Source organism: Megalops cyprinoides, chromosome 14 (genome assembly GCF_013368585.1).
Source record: "Megalops cyprinoides isolate fMegCyp1 chromosome 14, fMegCyp1.pri, whole genome shotgun sequence".
Lineage (NCBI taxonomy): Eukaryota > Metazoa > Chordata > Actinopteri > Elopiformes > Megalopidae > Megalops > Megalops cyprinoides.
The window spans coordinates 23,147,061-23,171,577 of record NC_050596.1 but is presented as its reverse complement, the minus strand read 5'-3'; the positions used below and the strand labels follow the sequence as shown (position 1 = coordinate 23,171,577).

The window sequence follows — 24,517 nt, the reverse complement described above, 5'->3', positions numbered from 1 at the left end:
GCTTCAAGCTTGCTTTAAATGTCATAAAATAAGAATATATACACATACAATTATATATATATATATATATATATATATATATATATATATATATATATATATACACATATATGTATATATATATATAAATATGTATATATACATACATGTGTGTGTGTGTGTAAATTAATGGTTGTGTAAGGAACTACTGTTACAAAAGCTCTGTACTGTCAGTTCTCCAGTAAACTCAAAAACAACTGTCCCATCTAATTTACAGCATAAGCCAATGAAGAGAAGTACTAAGAATGCTTGAGTTACATTGGAAAAGAACAGCGACCAGAGATCTGATGGTATTTCCATTCAAGTCACAACAAAGTCTCCGCGAGACGAGTCAAAGAAACAAACTTAAAGAGGCTCATTTGAGTACACCGGAGAGATCACACGCTCTGACGACTTATCAAAAATCAGAGAGACGTAAAAAAAAACACCTGAGTGTACCTTCCATATGTAGGTCAACACAGAATGAGAACATGCGTGGGAAGGGGGGGGAAGGGGGAGAATTGGAAAGTGTTTGAACTCTGACCGCCCTTCCACAGCCAGACACCACCCATTGTAGAAGGGTACTGGTATAATAAAATGCACCCTGCGCTCGCAGTGCTTTTGTCTCTGACAATGCAGCTCTGTGAATGTCACCGCAATGACGGGATGACATCACAGAGGGCCACAGCCGGCCCGCGGAACGCTCCCACCTTTTGGCCAGGCGAAGCTTCCCGCAGAAAGCAGCGGGATCCGGCTGCCCTCACGCTGCTCCTCATCTCGCCTCTCGGCTCCGGCTCGACCGGCGTGCCCCTTTCGGCCGGCACGAAAACGCAAACAAGCAAACAGGAACGGCACCGTAGATCATAGTGAATCAATTTAGCCAAGAATGTGATGGTAATTGTGAATTACGATGATGTAGCCTGTTTGATTGTGAATATATTTTTTCCCACTCTGCACTTGTATCTAGACAACTTACAGGGTAGCAGTACCGTTTTTTATGTAGTATCTCTAATTTTTTCAGGGATGCCACTGCAGTACTCAATTGTGGAGTACTTGTACTTTCATACACACTTATTCACCCAGGAAATTTTACTACATATGTTCAATTCCTGGTAATAACAGCGACTTCATGCTAATTATTTTAACGATCACATGCATGCTTAATCAGGGCGGGTCACTGAGAAATGTTTAAAGCACACATTTCCCTGTTCCCACAGTATCACCGCAACACTGTGCCTGTCCATTCCATCTATTAAATCACGTCTGCCTCCCATTCGGACACAGACCGACACTGCTGTGCTGCCTTTGACACAGCTGTACCGATGCAGTGTAGCAGGCAGTGTGAACCGTGCCACATGGGCAAAGAGGAAAACATCTGCAGTGTAGCCATTTCTGGGGGAATGTTTGCTTTTGCTCCAATTCTGTGAATGCATACAGAGGCTAATTAGCACACTGTGCGCTATTTCAGGGACCTGCCGGCCCAAAAAAGGAAGCATTACAGTAACGCTCTACACTGTAAATGGAGGAAAGATCTGTGAGCTGCACGTGATCGATTTCTTCTTTGTTTTGTAGGCGTTATTTATCCATGTGTCCCCGCTTACACTTCACTTAACCAATCAAACACGCAGTTATTTTAGTAGGCCTTTTTCTGCAGACACCACATAAAGCGCTCCTTGGGTAGATTGCTGGGTAATGTTCAGAGATCCAGTGATAGGACACCCCCATCTCAATGAGAGAGACAACTCAAACAACCTCAGGCTAAAACAAAGGCGGCACAAGTGAATCCTCCCAGGTCGGACTCCAGTACAGTACCCCAACAGTCCAGGCTCAGCTCTGGGGTCGCACGTTCTGACGCCCCAACGGAATCACGAGACTCAGTGGCTCTGGTTCCCTTTCACTCTGCAGCCACCGCTACTTTTGTCTTTTTGTATCAGGGTCTCTTTCTGCCCACAGCTCCGCCTGTCACTTCACCCCACGGAGCATTATGCAAATGCATTCACCGACTATTCCAAGAGACCCGTCCGATTTAAATAGAACATTCTCTAAAATAAAACACAATGAATAAAATTAAAAGACATGATCAATACCTTTTTGCATTTTATACTTGGGACAACTAAAACTGATGCTTTCTGGGTCTTGTTCGGTCTGTGAATTTGACTGCTGTGTCAGTCACATATAATATTTTTTTCAAAAGCAGAGCCTTGAGTTGGGTTTGATTTTCTTTCTTTCTTTTTTTTTTTGCTTTATTTACTTAAAGGCTTGCTCACTGGACCTTACAGGAACATGACTAACTTACATCCGAGTGGTCGGTGGGCCCAGGGGCAAGACCAAGCCGTTCAGAAACTGGCATTTCACACTAGAGTTCTTTTCCAGGAACATCAGTTTAATGTATTCTGGGCACACAAACAGTGTGCAAAGGTCAACACGGAAAGGCAGTCAAAACGTCCTTGTGCACACACCGTACCGTACCTAGCCACCGTGACCTTTACGGAGAGATTTCCTGGGGTTGTGCTGCCAAACAAACATACACTTGTTTTTCTTTTTTCCCTCCTTGGTAATTCAAACAACTTTTCCCCCCATTTCTGGTAGCTTTCAGTTCTGCTGGTCAACTATTTTCTTACTTGCATGTTTGCATAGCAGAAAAGAAATCTGCATTGCTATAGTAAGCACCAGCCACATTTCCTACAATCTCTGTTCTCTCTGCAGGTCATGCAGTTAACATACAATGTCACTAAAAACTCCACCGTAATTAGGCGAAACAATTCATTCGACCATCAGAAGCATTCAGCCATTCTGACTAATGGCTCTGGGTCCACTCAATGCAATCTATCACTCACTTCCACCTCAGGAAGGGGCTACTACTCTGCCCCACATTCAAAGGATGTCCTGATGGTCTTTCCTGGTCTTTCCAAGTAATCGAACAGTTTGATCTGCAGCTGAGCAAACAGCCATCAGGTCACAGTGCAGAGCCCATCCACCCAGGGAAGGGCTCTCACGACCCCCTCAATGGGGTCACTTACCAACAACAGGCCAGTACAGAAAAACCCATAGGCTACTTCTATTTTTACCTTGCCTCTTCCACTCTCCCAAGAACACACGCACACCATTCTCTCCCACACACTCACACACTCACACTCACATACTCACACACACTCACACACTCACACACTCACACACTCACACACTCACACACTCACACACTCACACACTCACACACACAGCCCTGTTACAACCAGCTGGTTGTGTCTGCTGCTTTGTGTTTGGTGCTCTGGGCGTCTCGGCCCGTCTGGAGAGCCCCGGTCTCAGCTGACTGCTTCAGTGGAGGGCCACAATAGCGCTGATAAGTCAGGAAGATGTGGGGTGGTGCGGGCCGGGATGGGGAAGCGGAGAGGAGGGCTGTGTCACCCTTCCTCTCTGTGCTGTCAGCATTCCAAGCCAGAGGGACGGACGGGGTGAGGTGACAGGAGGGAGGAGAGGAGAGGGAGAGAGAGGATGGAGGAAAAGTGAGAGAGAAGAGAAATGAGAGGGGGGAAAGGAGAGCTAGAACCGAGATGAGAGAGAAAGCGAGAGAGAGCCCAAGCTGCAGCACCCAAAGCCCATGGGCCTTATGAGACTGGAGCCAGAGACACAGACTCCCTGTTCCCCTCCCCCACCCCAAGCTCAGTCCCTCTTCCAATTATGTAATCCTAATGTTGCTCCTTCACTTCCCCTCATATATGCACAACAGCAAGCTCTAATTCCCCAGCAGCATAAAAGGACAATATTAAATGCTTGAGCTTACACAGGACTGTTCTTCTTTTACAGAAAATTACACAACTACACTGAACCGTAATAACAGCCACAGCTATACGCCCATTGTACAGGCAAGGGCAGACTGTTGCCATTTGAACTGAAACAATATACTTAATCATCTTGTTTAAAAAATAATAATAAATCCACGTTCAGGGCTAATAATTGTGCAGCAATATGAATAGCCCCACATCATTCCAACAAGTTAGCTGAGAGACACCATAGCCTTTTGAGTTAGATATGAAAGCTGGTTATGTAACCTCATGAATACTCAAGAATTAAGAAAATAAACATCTCCTTTCCCCGCACAGGTTCAAGAGAAGCCCAAATGTACCTTTCATTAAAAGCCGCACATTCCAGAGCTGTTTCTGCTTTAGGTAGCAGGTTTGAGGGTTGGGTCCCTCCCTGTGCCGATCCTGCCATGAACCCTCTTTCGCCAGAACCCCTGCCCCCCCTTGACTCTGTGCATTCCTGTCCTGGCAGCTGTCCTGTCAGGGACCAGGTGTGAGCTGGAATCACCTGACCACAGCGAGCCCAGAACCCACAGCTACTCAACAGGCAGCGTGTGAGCTCACCCCGGGCGGGCCACCTCCACACCGACCCACCTGTGCGTGCTCCGCTGCAGCACACACGCGCCCTACCGCCACTGATCACAGGCTACCGCTCACTTCGCGTAACAGCCGGGCCCCTTCATCCTCCCCTTCGAATGGAAACGAACAGTCAAACAAAAGCTGAGACAAACAACATCTGAAATAACTTCTTGATTTTCTTTTTCCATTCCAGACTTGTTAGTCAGCTTGTAGACTGGAAATGAGAGGAAACGTGTTATTTTTACCACATTCAGCACCCAGACCATGGCAGAAAATACACACCGCAGCTGCTCGCATAAATTATAAAGCAATTGTCTAGCACAACATTCACCCATCAAAAAAAAAAAAAAAAAAACAGGCTACTCCTATTTAAATGTTACATTGTGACCTAAATGGGTTGAAGCCAAAGGGCTCATCATTGGCTGTACAGCATGAGGCGGAGGGAGAGGTCCGTCTACAGAATTTTAACCCAGGCAATACTGTGAAACCTGAGAACAAGCATGGAGTGCGTGGATGTGTGATAGGCAAGAGCCCCATGCCTTTTTATCCATTATCATATTAAAAGGACCTAGGATGAAGTCACAGAACTAAAGCCACTCAGGCAACACTACTGTTTAGCATGCTGTAAGTCATGATGAGTAAAAATTGAGGCAAGTGGCCCTACTCTCATTGACTAAAGGAGAAGTCTTAAGCCAGTGGTCCTCTGCTCTGACCTGAAAACCTTCCCAGTACATAGAGCTGGCTTTTCCAGCCAAAAGGAAGAGCCCCATTGCCTGCTTTTCCCCATGAGCAGGGGTAAAGATCTTTACTACATCCTCATGCAAGTTTAACTGCAGCAGTAATAACATGTTAGCCCTTCAATTATTCAGTTTTATTCTGCAAGACTTTTTCCCCCCTGTATCGATGTAGCCTTTATCTCCGAAAGTGAAAACCTCCATACTAAAATATGACCAAGACTTCAATATAACATGAGGTGCTAAATAAGACACAGAGATGGGGCGAGATTTCCACTCAGAGCGATGCCACCTCACGCCGTTCGCAAGGGCACAATGAGGGCCATTTAGAGTGCGCCTCCTCGTCAGAGAGAGCGAGCGGACAGACGATTCCAACCAACTGCTGGCCACACGGCCACCCAGTCACTGTCATTTGTGTGTCTCAAAGTGACTAACTCCTTAGGGGGGCTCCCCAAAAACCCTCCAGAAGCAGCTTCCGCACATCGGCCGGGCTGTTTGTGTTCCGTCAGTGGAAATAACAGCACTGGCTGATGAGGTGATAAGGGCAGCCCGGGTTACAGACACCAGGACCTTTCATCAACAGCGTGGGCGGAGAACTTAATACAGTATTTGAAAGTCAAGAGACTCGGTAATCCGTAATGATAGACTAAAACCAGGCACTTGTTCTCAGTAAATGAACGGCCTGGAAAAGTTAGGCAACAAGCGCAATCACATTCACAAAGCGCACCTCGTGCACTGAAAGACGTGGCAAAGAACCACACAAGAATTTCCCAAATCCTGGTGCTGGGGACTCACTATGTATGGTTTTCATTACTCTTGAGCTCAATCACACCTCTTAGGTAGCTGTTGAACACCATTTTGAAGGAGATGTAACTGCTTGCAACAAATGGCAGACAGAGCAGTAGAACTTCAGCACAGTGCAGCTTTCATTGTGATAATTCACAGCCATTGAGCCAGGATAGTGAGCACTAGGGGTTTTACACCTTTCTCACGCCTTTCATTTGATTACATTCTCTGATTACACCGCTCCCTGAACTGTACAGGACAATCAGGTCCAGTGCTCATGAAAAATAGGACAGCAGGACAACAGACAAGAGAACCTCCTACAATAGGAAAACCATTCCCAGTGTCGTTTTATAGCCAACAGACCAGATTACAAATGCAGGTAAACAGGCGGGAGACCTACACTGGATCGCTGAACCCCTGTATTTCAATTTGTGCCATCAATTTCATTCCTTATTTTTAAACTTCTAAATATATGTATACTCTTAAACAAGACCTTTATTCCCTTTTAGACTTCTATCTCCCTATTAAGTTGACCATGGATACTAGTATGGGTACATCTCTTCCTTTTTCATTGTTGAACTAGCTAGCTAGCTGCCAGTGTCTTAGCCAGCTAATCTAGACTACCATGCCAGTGTCTACCATGTGAATGGACATGGGCCTATAGACAATATAATCACTGCTTACTTTGAATGTCTGAAATGCAGCAAATGGATAGTTTCTGTTCTAAGCCCAGCAATCAAGGTTTGTAAAAATAGCAGTTATTTCAGGAAATGATTGAAGTTTAACACTCACTTGATTAACTGTGGACTCTTTGCAGATGCAGCCAATATGGAGTCTAATGCCATGCAACACTTGCAGTAACTCTTGCAGATTCATTGTCTCACAGCCATATCAGTGCTTTGTAAGGCGAAAACAAGTTGTTAAGTAGTTGTCAGCGAGAGATTCACCAATCCTGTATTTGGGCTGAGTCCCATTCCAAGTGAATAGGCAGAGAGTAAGTTAACGGAGCCCACACCTCCTTCAGTGTCACAAAAGTACAGACTTGCTGGCAGAAATGAAACGTATTATTTGGGAGCCCAGTGCTGTCATCATTCCAGAACCTTAGTTCATGAAAAACAACACAATAAAGTGAGAAATCACACACAGAAGCAGTTGCATCTAGAAACCATGTCAAAATCATAATGGCAGTAATTCTGATGCAATATATGTTGCTATGTGCTTAGCTTCATTTATTTTGCTCATCAGACATTTTATTAATAAGGATGTGACATGATAGTTGGCAGAGAAAAAAAAAACTATTCACAAATATGAAATGGGGAATTAATGGTGTTTTGGAACAAGCTACTCATCCAAAGAAACAAATCTGAAACTGAGCTTTATCTCTACACACTGCAAAAATTCCCCCTGCAGTAATCCTGCCCACTATTTACAAGCACAGACTGAGAAACTGGTGAACCGCATAAAGGTAGGTGTGACAAAAATCACTAAATCATTACTTTAACACAATATTCACAATCCAGATTATCTTCAGATTTTAGACAAATTGAAATGTTACGCTGTTTATGACTGAAGTCGGTGGGCTGGTAATAAAATTGTAAAACTTTAATGTGTAAAAGACTACAGTGACTATGTACTATTTTGACTCTTGACAACTGCTTTCTAACAAGATAAAAACTGTTGATGAAAGCTGTTGAGATTCAGATTAGTCTGATTCTTAAATTCCAGCCCAAATCATTTGCCACAATTTCTACCCACAGTGTAGATACCCAGCTTGATGGAACCACCATTTAAATCTGGTTGCAAATAGGGAATTTTTCTGGTATGCTGCAGTAGAAAGAAACTCTCGTAAACTCTGAGATCTCACACAAACGCATCCTACTGCGTATCAGACGAAAGGAGTCTTGAGATAGCAAACTAACACGAAGTGCCTGTGCAAACATAATTGGCCGAAGGGAGCAATTGAGTGCAACTGAAACTTCCTCATTCTCAACCTGAACATGTGACTTGCCGCCATTTTGAGGGGAGGCGTTTAGGTCAACCGAGATGCAACCTTGGCGCTGGCTCTCCTGTAGTACATTTTGGGACTACTACATTTTGGTATGCTACTTAGTATAGTTTTGTTAATGTGTGTAGGAACGGGAAACACACCTCTAGAGGCCAGAAAGTTTTGAAATTAAATGGCCCAGTTGGCCAGCGCCAGATTTTCTAGTTCAGGGCTTGACTTAAGAGCTATAATTAACAAGTGATCAAATACTCCATATGAATTTGTTTACCAAACACTTCAACAGGTAATTACATTTGTAACTTCTGACAACTTTAATGGCATATGACAAGAAAAATAAGAGGACAAACGATGAAAATTTGATTCACACAAGCATTTTTAATTCGGACTTGGGAAGTCAACCATGGGAAACGTAGCTGAAAGTCTACTAGTCAAGAAACCCTGGCTTTGTTGTGTGCCTGGTTCTTTTGGGTTTAAATGAGGGAAACACCAGTGAACAGAAAAGATAGTTTATTTTGCAGGAATCCCCAAAGACTCCGGTCCCTGAAGAAAAGAAGGCAGTGGCTGAGGAGGAGAGTCCTGCAGCTCGCTGTGAATGTAAATGACAGGCGTGTTGCAGAGCGGTTGGGGAGACAGACACCGCGCTCCCCCCAATGTAGAGCTCTTCATCTCTCCCTCCCTGCCCCACCCCCACCCCGAACCCCCAACCCCCACCTCTCCCCCTCCCTCTGTTCCTGTTTCAAGTTTCAGCTTCCAAGATATGAGGCTGTTTGACCTTTCAGCCGCGGTAACTGGGACCTCTGTTCCTAGAGCAAGCCTGAGCCACCTGCCAATGCAAATGACACATTCCAACACCCGGCCACGCTGGCCGCACCCCCCCCACCCCCCCCAGCCCGACTGCCAGTCTGGGCAAATCTCCAGTCTCCCCAAGACTGCTGCAGGAGGAGGCATCCTCTATCACACACAGCCAACAGAAACGTGGAAAAAAAGAAACAGAAAAAAGGCTGCTGAGCACAGAGAAACTTCTCTAGGCTTCGGTTTTACTCTCTTACCTCAAACACCTCCACAACTTTCTGCGAGTGCAAACTCCAGCGAGGGGGACTTCAGTGTCACTCAAGTGCAAAGAACTACAAGCAACAAGCCGATCGTACGCCAGCGCTGAAAGACACGGCAGCTAGGTAACCACAAAAATGCACCAGCCAGTGTTATTGTTTCTACAAAAAATAATGTACCCTCCTCTTTCACCCCCAAAGTGAAAACATTCGAATAACACCCCTAGCCAGATGCCACAGCAAAAGTGTGGTAATGTTGCTATGTTGTTTTTCTGCTGCTGGGGGAATCAAAATGTCCCTCATTCTTGCTCCAAACTTAGACCGAGCATGGTCTGTAATGCGCTGCGGTGCTGTTATTGCCGTAGCGCTGTCAGGAACATATCCGCTATTCTCACCAGGTCCCGTGGCACGCAAAAACACACTGGCTGCTAAGGCACTGTAGCGCTGCTGTTTTGCCGCCGGAGGATCAACATGTCCCCTCTTCCTCAGCCCGGGCTCGAGACGCGCTGCTACGCGGGCCCACATAAACAGCGCAGTGTGCCTCCGAGCGAGGGGGGGGAGGGGGCGAGGGCGTCGCCCGCTCTCCGGCTCAGGTGAGCACACTCACGCTCAAACTATGTACACAGTGCCTGTAACCGGATCCCCGTCGGCCCACTCTGACGCAGCCTGCCGTTTTCACAGCCCACGGCTACATTTGGCACCGTCGCCACAAATACGACGGCTGGGGGAAGGCGAGGTTTTCCCCATATCCCTCTTCAAAACAGGTCTAGTGTGGGCCAGAGGGGGTGGGTTGAAGACTTGGGGAGGTTACAAAAAAGTCTGCTAAAAGGTAAATTGTGTGACAAATGTCAAAGATGAGTGCAAAGCATGCTAATAGATTAAGACTTATTTTTAAAGATGCCATAAATATGGCATCTTTATGACAGAAACAGATTTAATTTTCCAGTTTTGGTACTCAGGGTTCATTAAAATACAGAGTGGACAAATTCTGAATTACATTGTGAAGTGCTAATGTTTGTTTCCTGTCATACAGAAGGCGAAGAGAAGCGATGAATGGTGAGAAATTCCATTCAACTGACCGGCTCCTTTGGGTTTAGGACTGAGGAGCCACAGTTGGCCATTTATGCAGCTGAGCACGTCATTAACAGCTCTTGTTAAAAGTGTTGGCTAAAAGGTAACTGTAAATGAAGTAAGAGGAGTTAATCTCTTCCAGAACTACCTCTGCCTCAATAACAACCATAGGGGGACATGTTACGACAGGCGCAGCCAATTCAAAGCAATAGTGACATACCAGTGATGTCAAGAGGTTATACATGCTTCAATCATTACACTGCATCCCTGAACATAGGATACAGTCTTTATGCTGGGTGGCTGTATAGCACTGCTGTTCCATCTCCACATCTCATTCTGAAAAGTCCCTGGTTTACTGTTAAAGCACAAGATACAAAGTCATGGCACAGCCGCACAGGGTCAAACAAGGTGCATATTACAGTCCTTGAACTCAATCAAATTGCCGGCTGCTTAACCTGCATCCTGCTGGCTAATTCCTTCATCTTATATACCGCCTGAATCCTCCACACAAGCCAGAGAACATATAATATACCATGCATTAGTCATATTGTTTGAGTCAGCTCAGCAGCTATGGGAAAGTCCTTTCAAGACCTGCACATATGGGAGTTTCACACTGCTCCAATTACGTGGTATACAATGCAGTCATGCAGGAACTTACAGCTGGGAGTATGACTCCAGCTGCTAGGCAACCATGGCCATATCTGCATCCCTGCATCTTTCCTTGAAGGCTCCAATTGGTGCACATGAAACCACAGCCTTTTGTTATACCAAATGCTTTGGAAAACGTAACATCTAACAACAACGGTGTCTCATTTGGACACAACTATCTCATGATGGCTTTGAATCTACACTTCAATCAGCCATCACAAAGCCTGTTCATGTATTTTTCCCAAGTCAGGATCATTATTAGTTTCAGTAAATATAGTCTATTGGGCAAATCTACTCTGGGTCTGCACGTGTAGTGGTTGGAGTACTTGCTTTTTGTCATGGGGGGGGAGGGGGGTCATAGGTTTGAATTCACCATGGGATGTTAGCTGTTGTACCTTTGAGCATGATTTTCTACTTCAATTGCTTTGGTATATCATCTGAATGAACAAATGGGCCACAACAAACTGAAAAAATAAAACTGTGTGCTTTGAAAACAGCCCTGGATAAGGAGTGTCTTCTACACAAAGGAATAATAAAAAAAATGAATGAACTCAATGCTACTCACTGGTCTAATCCCATGACTACCAAATAATTCGCAAGATCATTTCACCGTGTCACATTGTGGTCTATAAACCCCTCAAAAAAAAGAAACCCATTGTACAGACACAGGCTTGATCCACATTTCCTGTTTAAAAGAAATGTCAATGAATTTCTATTAACCGATTATGAAGAGGGACGCTCAAAGGCCCTTCCACACAATTACATACTCAGGTGTCATCATGCATACCTCCCCATGTAAGTCACGTATTACCCATCTGATATAGTAATCACAGCAGATCATGCAAATCTTTTAATGTACTTACTTGTTTATCTTTATCCACAGCAGCCTCAGTTTGTGTCCCATGAACGGTTATGACAGCACTGGGGCATAATCTTTTAATCCAACCTGGCCTGAGCTGATGTGACACGCAGCACTGGATTAGACCCGTACCACACTGCCAGTCACGTCACTGGGGGGACTTTCTAGAGAACGAGCCGTTCCACGCAAAACCGCACAAAAGAAGCTCGCCCCTCTCTTCCTCTTCCACACAAGCAGACCTAATGCAGACAATTAGAGCTGCTTCACACACCTTGGGCAAGCCTCCAATCAAACGCTGGATAAGTGCATCCTGTCCCCCCAGCCTCTCACCATTCCCCATCTCGACTCCAGAAGCTGTTGCTAAGCCAACTGTTGTGGTAGTGATTTTCAACAGCCGTTCAATTCCCCCCCTACCGGCGCAGTCATCTTGAGGCAAGATGACGTTTAAAACAAAAAGAGACCAGCAGAGCCGAGTGATTGAGGATGCTGGCTCTCTGAATCGCCCAGTTTGTGTTACGCTGACAGCCTCCCAAACATGCACACACATAAATGTAATAACACAGGGTATTACCATTGACAGAATTCCTGCCTGCCATTCTCATTCTTCACCCTCTTGCTCCTTTCATTCTTAAAACCTCCAGCGCAATAAGCGGCAGCTTCATTCATATTTTTCCACACTGCACACGCACCCACCCCCCCTGCCCCACCCCCCCCCAGCTCCGGCGAGGGACATGCAGAGCCCAGGCGATTCCTTTGGCTTCTGCTTGTACATATATGCCATTCGCCGCTTTTCCCCTCTGCACCACGCCAATGGTTTCATCTGATCCAGCTCCCTTGCTCCCCCTCTCTCCTCTCTCTCTCCTCTCTCTCTCTCTTTCAGTCACTGCAGGAAAAAGCCAGAGCGCCGAACAATGTCTGCCCTGGTCTCTGGGAAACCTGGGCTGCTCTAACGGAAAGGGAGTGAGATTGTAATCGGGTCCATCTCTTCATTTATTTTTGACATACGCTGTGCTAGGGGTAGGTGTGTGTGTGTGTGTGTGTGTGTGTGTTGGAGGTGGTGGGTGGGGGGGAGTGGGGAGCGTGCGCGTGTGTGATTAAGAATGGCTGGCTGTTGCACACCCTCCCTCCGCACAGCTTGGAGGCAGGAGAGAATGGCATGACATCACAGGGTAAGATGCGATTCTTAGAAGCCCACTCCATCCTTAGATCCACGCCGATGCAGAACACAACACCCTCCCATTTCATCGAATCCATTGTGTAAGTGTCACTGGAATTACCCAGCACGGACATGCAAGTCCTTGCGTGACTATGAATACATCTGTTTCAGAAGTAAAGAAATTAGCCTGACTTCTTACCACAATAGACATTAGACCAACGCAGCAGTAGAAATATTTCAACTGACAGGCACATGATGGTGGGGATGGAGGCTACTGAAAGGAATGCCTTCTCTCATATCTCCCACCTGACGCCTGTTAGCAGTGGTCACACTGCGAGCATTTTGCAAATGCACACTGTAACACTCTTCATCAAGCCCACGTGCTTGCTTCCCACCCTGCTACTACCATCTCTCTTATGCATGTCTCCAGCCTGAAACCATCCACACAACATCCACACCTTAAACACAGGCAACAAATGCAACAAGATTACCTGCAGTGCCCTGTATATTTCAACAAAACATCTGCCCAAACCATTGAAAAAGGCAAGTCAAACTCAGCTGAAGCGGGGGAGGGGACTGTAAAACCCCATATACTTTTATCAAACATTCTTTTCAGGCAAACACATTACCACAGAACTGTTTACATACAAATAGCATTTTTTGTTCTGTTTCCCCTTAATAGGAATGTTGAATAAAACACAGGCTAATGCTCGTCACAATAAGATTTACTTTTACCATAACAAAAAATAAATTATAAAAATGAGGTTTCATTGCCTTAAAGCACCACAGAACCGCTGTAAAAATAAGTGCTGACATTTGTCCAAAGACTTATTTTCATCAGGCATTCACAAATTATTAAAGTAGGAGTATATATATATACATATATATATAAGAGGAGTATAAAATCTTCCAATTGACGCAGACTCTTCCATAGTGCATGATGGTACAAAATAGCCATTGACTGTGGGTGTGTACTGTACTGGAGGATGGCAACTGTCAGAACAGAACTACAGAAGTGAATTATTTTTTCCAGATATATTGCTGAAGTTGTATTTTTGGCCTTACATTCAGGTCAATGCTGTGCAGCAACCTTGAGCTGCAAGCCTTGTATGAAAGATGCTATGTAAATGCATAGTGTGAGAAAATTTTTGAGAGTAGGGTTATTCTTCTAGCCATATTCAGAATTTTGGTTGATTTTGCAAGTCACAACTTGAATGACAAAAAAATATAGTATGTTACGGACTAAAGAATTACTGACTAAAGAACACAGCGTGCCCAAAAAACCCAGTGTCATTTTTTTCTCAGATAGACAGGCAAAAAAGGAATGGCCCCTAAGGGGATTCCAATGATGTAGGCCGAGTAAACTGATATTTCATGTAATTGTGGTAATCTGCACTTTAGAAAGTGATCCATTTGGGTGTTTGGTTAATTTTCTGAGTTAATAGTGCAGGAGTTTGAATTGATTTGACCACTGACTTTGTGTTACTTCTTTGAAAATGAAAACAGCAGATATGTTATGAAAGAGGGTCACATTTGTCGATGTAAGTAATTGAGTGAGTATACTAAATGGGGAGTGTGTCAAAGGTCACATCAATATTTTGCCGCTAGGGCTGTGGAATATGGGACTTGGTTGCCTGTTTGACCCTGCTGCATGAAATAACATTATCAAGGGTGATGCCTGGGCCTAAATCAGCCATGTAAGTTTCGCAGGAAAGTGTAAACACCCCCCTTCATCCTTTCCCAGCCTGATTTAAATGATGATGAAATGAGATTAATTATTGAATTAGTTATTTTGTGTTATTTATTGGAACATTGGTAATTGCAATTTCATAAGCCAAGAGGCCTTCAGCTCCTTCCTGAAATTCTTGTTGGGAGCCATTGGATTGCAGAGTCACCACCATTAAAGCAGCAGATGCTGTGACAGGAGGAAGCGTTATCGGCCCATTTTCAGTGCCTTTGGAACCGATGCTGCTAAAATGGGAGAATGCCTACAACAGCACACGGATGTGCTAGACAACCTCTTTTCGCCACATGTGTAATTAACCCATCTGACAATCAATTTTCACTTTGTCATCATCAAAAGGGAACCCGGAATGATTCCCGAACTCCAAACCCACAAGTACTCAAAAATATATTCAGAAATAATGCCAACACCCCAAAAACCACATGAAATAAAACTTGCTGAAATCTAATGTTGGCGCAATAACAAGCTGGGCGAGACAGCCATACTTTGAATGCAGACCCAACTGTCAGCCTGCTAAGAAGACATTTCACAGCCATTTTTATATTTCATGAAAGATCAGCTATTTTCACAGAAGTACAGTCACAGTCTCTCCAACAATACCTTTGCCTAAAAGCAAAAAAAAAAAAGGATTGTTACTGTGTGGCAAGAACAATCACTCTGCACTTTGTAAAACACATCCAAGACTGAGTCAGAAGGAAGAAACGCATGTGGAAATACACTGGGCTACATCAAAGAGGATACACCTGTGGTGATACAACACCCCCCCACCTTTAAGTGGCACGTGTCTACAGAAGGGTGTGCCAGAGAGGGACTTTGCTCAGTGGGCAGTCACACTTACACGCCATTGATTATTCAGAGGCAGTTTCCTCACCGATGAGCACATCTCCGTTTCCTAACTCACACCTGGCTGTCACACCGTAACTGCGTGAGCAGATGTGTGTATGTGCGTGGGTGTGTGTGCGTGCATGTCAGAGTATCTGTCAACATTCGGATGAATATTGCGGTGTTCCTAATTAATCACTGGATGGAATGGAATCTAAATTTACACCCTACCACTAAATCATCTGAAATTACAAGCCCGAGATGAGTAGGCTTGTTGCCTTGACAGCGGAAAGCTAGTTGTATTCAAGACATAACAACCACAACATTCCAGCTGGGATTTTGATTTGTAAGCAACAGGTAGTCAAAGTTTGGACACCATTTGGACTTGCTGGATTCATAAAGGCCCTAATGCAGCTCTACAACTAGAGTGTTTTTGACATTAAATATATTTTTCTTTGTTCTTAAGGCCTTACGGAATGCACATTTTAGCAGTAAATAAATAACCAACTGGCATAAAAGCAGAACTGGAATATAGCATTTCTAATCACAGCCACCAAAATCAGCCAAAAGACAACCTCACACTTTACACATCAATTAGAATGAAAGCATCAACTGTAATATGGGTACAGCCTTAAAAACTCCAAACAGATACAGTGTATTTGAGTTCCTTTACAGGTAGCAGAAAATACCGTTTTATGACATGTTGTCATCTAACCATGGGGCAGTTTTCAAATTGCTTGCATGATTGGGGTGTGGGGTTAAGCATTTTGTGCATTTTGCCAGACTAACATCGGTAGTCTGTAACATCCAGAGTGTATTTATAGCTTTTCGTATTGCAGTGAAATTACAGCTTTAACAGTAGCCATAATATTTTATTTATACATTTTTTTCTATATTTTCTTTCATATTGTTTGCTAGCTGTTTGTTAACGCCGTTAATGCAGGAGCCTATGCATTGTGTAATAATTGAGCCACTCTGAGAGTACTACTCTTAAAGGTGTATAGTACATAAAAATACTTCTGACAGCAATTAAAAGGAATGTTAAATGAGGAAGCAGAATGTAAAAGTGGAAAAAGCAATGTCTAAATTAACAATTTATGATTATTTAGATGTTCAAAGGCTATTAACCAAGCAGATTCATCAATAAAAGACTGTACATGTGAGTATCTGTCAGTAATGAATGAATGTTTGACACAACTCTGTATGTTCTGAAAGACATGTGCCAACGCAGGTGACAGTATTTGGATGCAGTGGACACATACAGCATACAGCAGCATGCACTTCTTGTCATTGTACTGAATTTAAACACATTATTTAAACTTAATATCATAATGTGCGTATTAATATTTACACTTAATTTTATAACATTTTATCGATTTGTGCATTTACAGTTCACAGTACACCACTGAATATATGTGAATCAATGTAATGTATACTAGAACATTCAATGTCAGGCAACTGTTTTCAGAGACCATTTCAGTGAATGAACCTCTGAACCATCAAAGGGTCTGGGTCAGCCCCTACCGTCTATTTTCCCCAACACATTAACTAAATTTGCATGTGGAACAGACAGTGAGTGGCATTAATGACTGCAATAATGGAGGAAAATTCCCTCAGCAACATAATCTGAGTTTTACAGTGGTGCTCGTGTGAATAATGGAAAAAAAAACTGCTCCCGACTTCTTAATCACACACGCATTAAGGTCCATTGAAGTTTCTTTAATTCTTGAATGGCCTCAAACCTGCAGCAATGCAAAACTCTCTGACACTAACTTGCGTTTGTGTTGTATCTGGGATTTTATGATTTGAAAGAATATAGATTTTTCGGATTAGCCTTCAACTGTGTATGATGCATCAGTGACACCATGTGAAAACCCAGACATTCGCCAAAATACCTGGAATGCAAGATCGCAAGGCTACGATGAAACAGCATGTACACACAGCTGTGTTTTGCCATCTGAGATTTATTTCATAAAATACCAGCAATACATTCCTCTGGTACTGCATTATACTGGCCTCACAGGCTGTCATCTGTGCTAGAGCACAACAGCACTAATATCCCTGAATGCAGCTTTTGGCACATACACTGTTCCATAAAGACTACAGTCACAGATTTAAGACAGGCGCACACACACACACACACTCAGTGGTCAGTCAATGTGCTCCAATGATACAGTCGGTCAGGGTCTGTTGAAAATGTTTGATAAATAGTCTGACCAACAACTGATGCCAATTCTACGTATTGAATCACGAACAACTGCCATCAATGGTGGGCAACTAGAGACTAAAACACTCAGGCTCTGAAGCCAATAGTCTCCAGCACTTCAATGCAGGAGGGGAATAACCCTGGCCTGAACATGCACGAAACTCAAATGGCACATATGCCATCCCAACTGGCAACACCCCCATCGTACATTGAAGGGGAGACAAAAAACCTGGATAACCCACAGAACAGCTTGCAGTGTCATGTACCTGCGAGCGGGGGCCGACCCCTGCGCACTCAGACTCACCACGCTCTGCCTGCCACACCGAGCATCCCCGCCACGACTCCAGCGGGTGTGGCCTCTCCCATTCACCCAGGCACCTGCTCCCCCTCTTGCTCCCCCAGGGCACACTGGGCCTGGCTCAGGTGCTGCTCACCGCACAGCCACACTTCCCCCAAAGCACAGCCACTAAGCCAGCTGACTCCCACACCAGGCACACTGACCTTTCTAACCCTTAAATCTTGAAAAGGGGAATCACTCCATTCAGTTCCCCATACTAAGAGACACTTCTGCAGGAACCAAGGCAGAAAAGAGTACTTTACTTTTGGGAGCTGAGCCCACAATGAGGAAATGGGAGGCTTTATATCAAGTTTTTCAGTTTTGTTTTTAGGCCCTGGCAAGGTCTCAACGAGGTCCACCTCACCTACAGGTAAGACCCACCAACAGAAACTCAGCCACAAGCTCTGCGGGACCCTGTACCCCAGGAGTACTCATCACCGTCACCCCACATCGATACAAATCGTCCGAGCCAAGCGACTCAGTGCACCTCAACTAGAGGAAATGTCTTGGGAGAAATTCGGGGGAATACTGGGTCATGTCAACTCGACATGAGCTGACTGCAAAAATACAATGTGGTCTTGTGAAACCCCACACACAAAAAAAGCAAAACCCATCACGTTCGTCTGTAAATTATGGAATAAATGAAGTTGAACGACATTCCAGATCATGCATAGGCCGTCTAAGGCAATTGAACAAGTGCAACAAACCTGATGTTGATACCACCATGACCGGCGAACGACATTCCTTATTTCCTCAAGAGACTACAATAAATGCATGGGTGACGAGAATATTTTTTCCACAAAGATTCTTTGCAATTCTGAACGAGCAAAATTACGACAGCTGACCAGCTAACGAAAAAAAAAACAAATGCAACCAGTTCAAAGCCTAGCTAATTAGCTGCCTACACCTTGCCACCGTTAACTTAAAAACAGTAAGTTAAGTGATTACCTAGCTAGCTGTCTAGATGTCACGACAAACACGTACCCCGAGAGATGCAGCTAGCTACCTACCCTACTTAAACTGTACTGCCCCAATTAGCTAGCTAGCACTGCTGCGTAACAACCCATCTTCATTTTTTGGTTCCAGGGCAGGTAACGATAATGTCAACAATCTGTTTCCAGTCCGCTTATTAATAAGGAACAAAATCAAGCGATGCACTAACTTAACTAGATACCTCGTAGCAAAATGCTAGCTAAGAGTTAAAACACGTAAACTATCTATAGATACCTAACTAAGCAGCTGTCCCCCTAAGTAGCTAACGAATCAATTGAGTGGCTACAGAATTGGCTAACGTTATGCACTTAGCTTAGCTAGCTGACGTTAACGACCTCTATTACCAAGATAGCTACTAGCCATCTAGTTGGCAAAGCACCAAACACTTTTCATTCCACGAGTAGCAATCCACTTAGTATCACTCAATATCTCTAGAATTACATGGCTAAATAAATATATCTAGACAACAGACATTGGAGGCGAAAGAAAGATCACATATACATACCTAACGTTAGTTAGTTAACATTAGATAGCTTAGTGTTAATAGCATGGCTAGCCAACTACAACACACAACTCCAACCACTGGTAAGTTACCAAACTAGCAAACGTTAGGTTTAGCGGGCCATCTGCCTAGTACCTTGCCACCTACCCTAATTAACGAGCTACATTAACTAGCCATCAACCCCTGAACAAGCTGAAAACTAGCTGACGTTAGTCCAGTAGCTAACTAGCAAGCTAAACACCACAGACCCCCTCTTGAAAATGCAAAACAGGAGCGAAGTAACATATAATAATTATAATATTGTTGCTTACCTTCATAAACAGCTCCAGGAGGGTCCAGTAATTGGGGAATAAATTTCAGTAAGGTAAGGGAAAACAAAAAAGGAGCAGGAGAACACAAAATCCCAGTTCAATTCACCCGCTGCAGCCCCACCGAAACCTCATCATTATCATCCCTGAGCCTGCACATACATTCACTGCGGGGCCTCCTGCCTCCTCAACACGGCGAACAATAATCCACACAGGCGAGAGAAAGCACCAGCTAAAGGGTGCCCCCGGTCATCCTAAACCAGGCGAACAATATTCACGATCCCTTACAATTGTTAATACCGGAGTGAAAAACGGCTGGGAAAAAAATGAAAACCAAAAGTGAAGCCTTTCCTTGTGTCTGTAGTCACGGTGCGCTCGCACACAGAGGCTTGCTTAGTTTCTTAGTTGTTACCCCTCCAGTTGGTTCGCTGCTGCAGCAGCAGGAGCAACAGCATAGCAACGTAACATGGCGCAACCTCCGCAACGCCGCCAGCGCACGGGGGCGGAGCCACCGGGCCGGGAGGCGTGGTTTAGCCTCTGAAGTAATATCGCGGGAGTGCGCCGTGCTGGTGTGGTAAAGGTTTATAGACACGAGTGAACTATGAGTTGGCAACACTTTGATATTTCTGTATGTGTGCAGAAAGCAGACTATAAATTAATATTTAGTCTGGATTACATTTCAATTGGATCCAATTCTGTTCAGAACTAGCAACATAATTATTAAACTAATTCGCGTTAATATGGAATGTGTCTTAAGCAGGGACATGTAGGCTACAGGTCTCTGTAACCTATTTGGTTTAAGTATGCTCAAAACTCACAACAAGCTGTCACGGAATGAAACGATAAATCTAGCAATGTCACAAGGGTGTGTGCTGTCATTTGACCAGGCCTGAATATGAAGGTACACAACAAACCAGTTTTCCGTCCTTGGAAACAGCCTTTCCTCTGAGTTGGCTGTTAAATACCAAAATTTTATCTTGATCTTTATAAACATATTTCGTATCTCATGTTTCAGTGCATTGCAGGCATTCAGTTGGTGTAATGGAGAAATTCATATAGGGAAAAAACGTGACAAATTAAGGCAGAATAGTGTAGGCTAAGATATGATGGTAGATATTGTGCCTAGAAAAAACAATTATAAGTTAATATGCAAAAGGTCAAATCAGATTTTACAGAAAAAAAGTTGCAGAGATTTAAATTCCAGGCAAAAGTAAAATAGGTCATCACTAAACCACTAGTTTGAAGGTCTTTACTGATATCACAGCAATGAACTGTTTGTCTGCTCACACAATGTTAAGATGTAAACCTATATGAGCTAATCCTTACACATTTGACAAGTTCCAAAAGTCATGGTCGGAGTTGTTCATATAGGCCTGCCGAGAACCGCTGAAAGGGCATATACCGACATCTTGTGGAAGAATTTCATTACTGTACTCGTACAGAAACCTCGGCCATGAGAATCATTTTGAATTTATTTTGTCTATTGTGTCTTTCGGATGAGCGTTGTAGCAACGTATTTGTTCCCATTAACAGTTTACGTGCCTCTGTCAGAGAAAGCAGGTGTAGCCTACATTCCAATAAATATTAATTGTGGGAGCCTGCAGGATTTGTAAGGTCATACGTATACACAAATTGCCTCATTTTACACTTTTGCAACTATTATTCCACCTTTAAAACTTAAAGAAAACGACAACACACTAAGTAGCTCATCATTAAAAATTTCAGACTATTATGAAAATAATCTAGAATTGCATTTGCAACCAAGTCGTTTTGATATGTGTCTGATGCAGAAAAAGAACAATAACAACCATTCACTGAGTCTTTAAAATTTGGATGTTTATACGCGTAACTTTCACCAAAAAAGTTTGATGTTTCGTAGAAATGCAAACTTTCCGAGCAAAAAGAGGACACTGCTCAAATGCCACAAAATGTATCGATTTGGTACTGTGGGGTGATTCAAACACAAGTACCATGTTTTGTGCGTCTTTTGAAAGAGAGGATAACATGAAGTAGCCTAATCGACGGTACAGTATCTTTCTGAATGAATATCAGACAAATTAAACAAGCCAGAAGGGGAACAAACCGCAGCAAGTCAGGAGAAATTCATCAAACACATTCTAAACAGATTCTATAGCCAAACAATCATTTAACTTTACAGAGGAGTTTATATTTGTAAATATGAAACACCCGACTCATCCCCACCCAGTTCGTGATTATCCGGTGTAGAGTCGCGGATCTCTGTCCGTCTTGCATTTTGCAGCTGCAAGCCGTTAACACCCCGCCCGGACGCGGCTCTACAGCTTTCCCATGCCACCGGTGGTTAGTGGTTCGGTTGCGTCGTTGTCCTTGTTGAAACATGAAAATAAAATGAGCAAACTCGCCTTATGATTTCAGTTATAATGATACATTTGGTACGGAAACTATCAAACATCACACATTTTAATGAGACGCTGCTCACGCACACGAAGCGCATTCAGCAATAATGCAACCAACAAAACGATTACAAAACATACCTTGGAACTGCAATGACATCATACAGAAATTGTGGCAATTGCAATGATTATTTACTCCACGAGGGGCCAGTGTTACATCATCTTTGGACACATTGGCTCCTTTGTAGCTTTGCAGATCAAGCGTGCTATTAGTTTTAGAAAGGTTTTCTGAGTATAAAACTCCATGATATTGTTAGAATCGAAAGGCTAAATATTGGTTTTAAATCCGTGTTTCTATCTTTATTAGGCAGGCCAGGATCTTTAACCTTTCTGTTAAACAGATACCACAAAATTAAAGACAATGGCAATCTCAAAAGTGGACAATTGACAATGAAATAGTCAACTGTTTGGAATGTGATGATTGAAATGAGCTCAGTTATTGAGAAAGTACCAACTGGAAAGACAAAGACGCTTATTACGACACTTTTAAACAACTGCATAATTAAACAGGTATGCCGGGAACAGGTGAGGGCTCTCCCTCACAGAATGTCCAAGGAGTAAAATTACATGAGTTGTAAAATGCTGTGGAGAGGGACATCAGCAAAGAAAATAAAAACATGTATATCAAAGAATGAATGTCATATAAAACTGGGACAGAGTATTTATCAACCATGTTTTACTGTGGCCCTGGAGCCAGTGACTGTACTGAGACTGACTTGGGGGACTTTGCTGTTCAGTGATGATACCACACAACTCCTTGGGAGACAGCATGGCAGAGATAAGCATGTGCCACTGATCCAGCCAGCAGTCACTACACACTAACTCCGTTGGATTTCTGCCCTTTTTTAATTACTAAGTTATTTTCTGAACTGCCCAAGGGGCCAAAGACTCAGATGTGATTAAAACTAAATATAAATGTTTCTATTCTATGTTTGGTTAAATTAAACTGCAAGCTGGAGCCGATATGTCAGTCGGAAGGAAATTCAATCTGGAGAGCATGGACACTTATCAGATAAAGAACTATAATAATGAAGGGCATCAATTTCTGAGGCTTGATCAAAGTCAGACATACTGTTCTTGCACACACACACACACACACACACACACACACACACACACACACACACACACACACACACACACACACACACGCACACACAAAACATATGTGTGTGCTTGTAACTTCAAAAAAGCCATCAAAAACATACAGTATTTCCAAAATCAACCTGACCTCTCTCCTTTGATGGGCTATTCAAAAATCCTTAGTGTTCTGCTTTTCTGTATAGTTATACTTTACAGCTTTTTAGATTCAAATATTTACTGTGCCAGTTGTATGGGAACATGCAGTACAACAGCAACAGAGCAGACGCTTCATACCTCTGTGTATTGTGAATCTGTCTTACAAATACGCTTTGGCAGGTATGTGTGGCAGGTGAGATATTTGGAATAGATATATTCCGGTTTGTGACAAGGACCTGCAATCATTTGGTGCTGACTATTCTGTAATATAACCCAGTTGTGTTTTAGCTGATCAGATTACCACTTCATGCTTGGCTGTCTGTGGTCTGCTGAGAATGTGCTCGCTTGGCCAAAGTGACCATAAAGTAGTAGTAGTCCACTCAAATACACTGGTCCAGCAAGGCCCACAGTGCTATGGACGTTGTTTCCCATCCCACCATTTACAATTCAAGCTGGCCTGGGCATCTTCCAGCCATGTTGTATTAAAAAGCACCCAATGTGCTTCTGTGAAAAAAATAAAATCCAGGGAAGTGTTCAGTTGAACATATTAAGAATTTTTTTTTTTTCTGAAGAATTTGTTTACATGCTCTGCAAAGGCCACTGACTTGCTGAATGTCAGCTTTGTCACTCAGTGGAAGTATTAATTTTCAAATGCTTATTGGCTTTTTCCAGAAAAACCTGAAATTAAGTGCCAATTAGATTCATAAGGGAAATGTTAGTATGTGTTGTAAACTACTGATACATTTTCAGATCACACCCTTTGGTTCCCATCAAATTTCAATAAGGCATGCCTTTGATATACGTGCTAGATCACACACCAGCTGTTTTCCCCTGTCACAATGTGTCACCTTTATGGTGCTGATGTACTGACGCATTACCTAGGTGGCGGCCTCTAGTAAAAGGTGGTGAAAAGCGCCACAAATATTTTATGAATTCTTATTTATTGCCATTTTTATTAAAGAAAGAACCAAACTATGTACGCATGTTGATCTCTGATCGGAACAACGCTAGGGACTTCAGATTTCCTCCTCTGCTTTCTCCTACCCACAGAAGACGTGAGGCTCCCTGTGGAGGTGTGAAACACTTACTTCGGTCTTAGCAAATGGGCAGGAGGATAGAATGCCACTTGGCACACTTTACTGTGTATCTCCCTCCAGACCCTGCCTTATCAGAGAAAGGGTTATTGGTTCTTGGAAAGTATCTTGGCAGATAGCCGCACCCTGCATTTT

General features: G+C 43.5%; 1 protein-coding gene across 2 annotated transcripts in view; it reads right to left on the bottom strand.

Moving 5' to 3' along the window:
- ptpn4a (protein tyrosine phosphatase non-receptor type 4a) overlaps positions 1-12,165 on the bottom strand; it is a 55,332-nt gene extending 43,167 nt beyond the window's left edge. For both annotated transcript variants that reach the window (XM_036545286.1, XM_036545287.1), the window contains exon 1: positions 12,121-12,165. In XM_036545286.1, coding sequence (XP_036401179.1) covers positions 12,121-12,151 — 31 coding nt within the window. In that variant the 5' untranslated portion in view covers positions 12,152-12,165. The remainder of the gene's footprint in view (positions 1-12,120) is intronic.
- Positions 12,166-24,517: the final 12,352 nt, after the last annotated feature.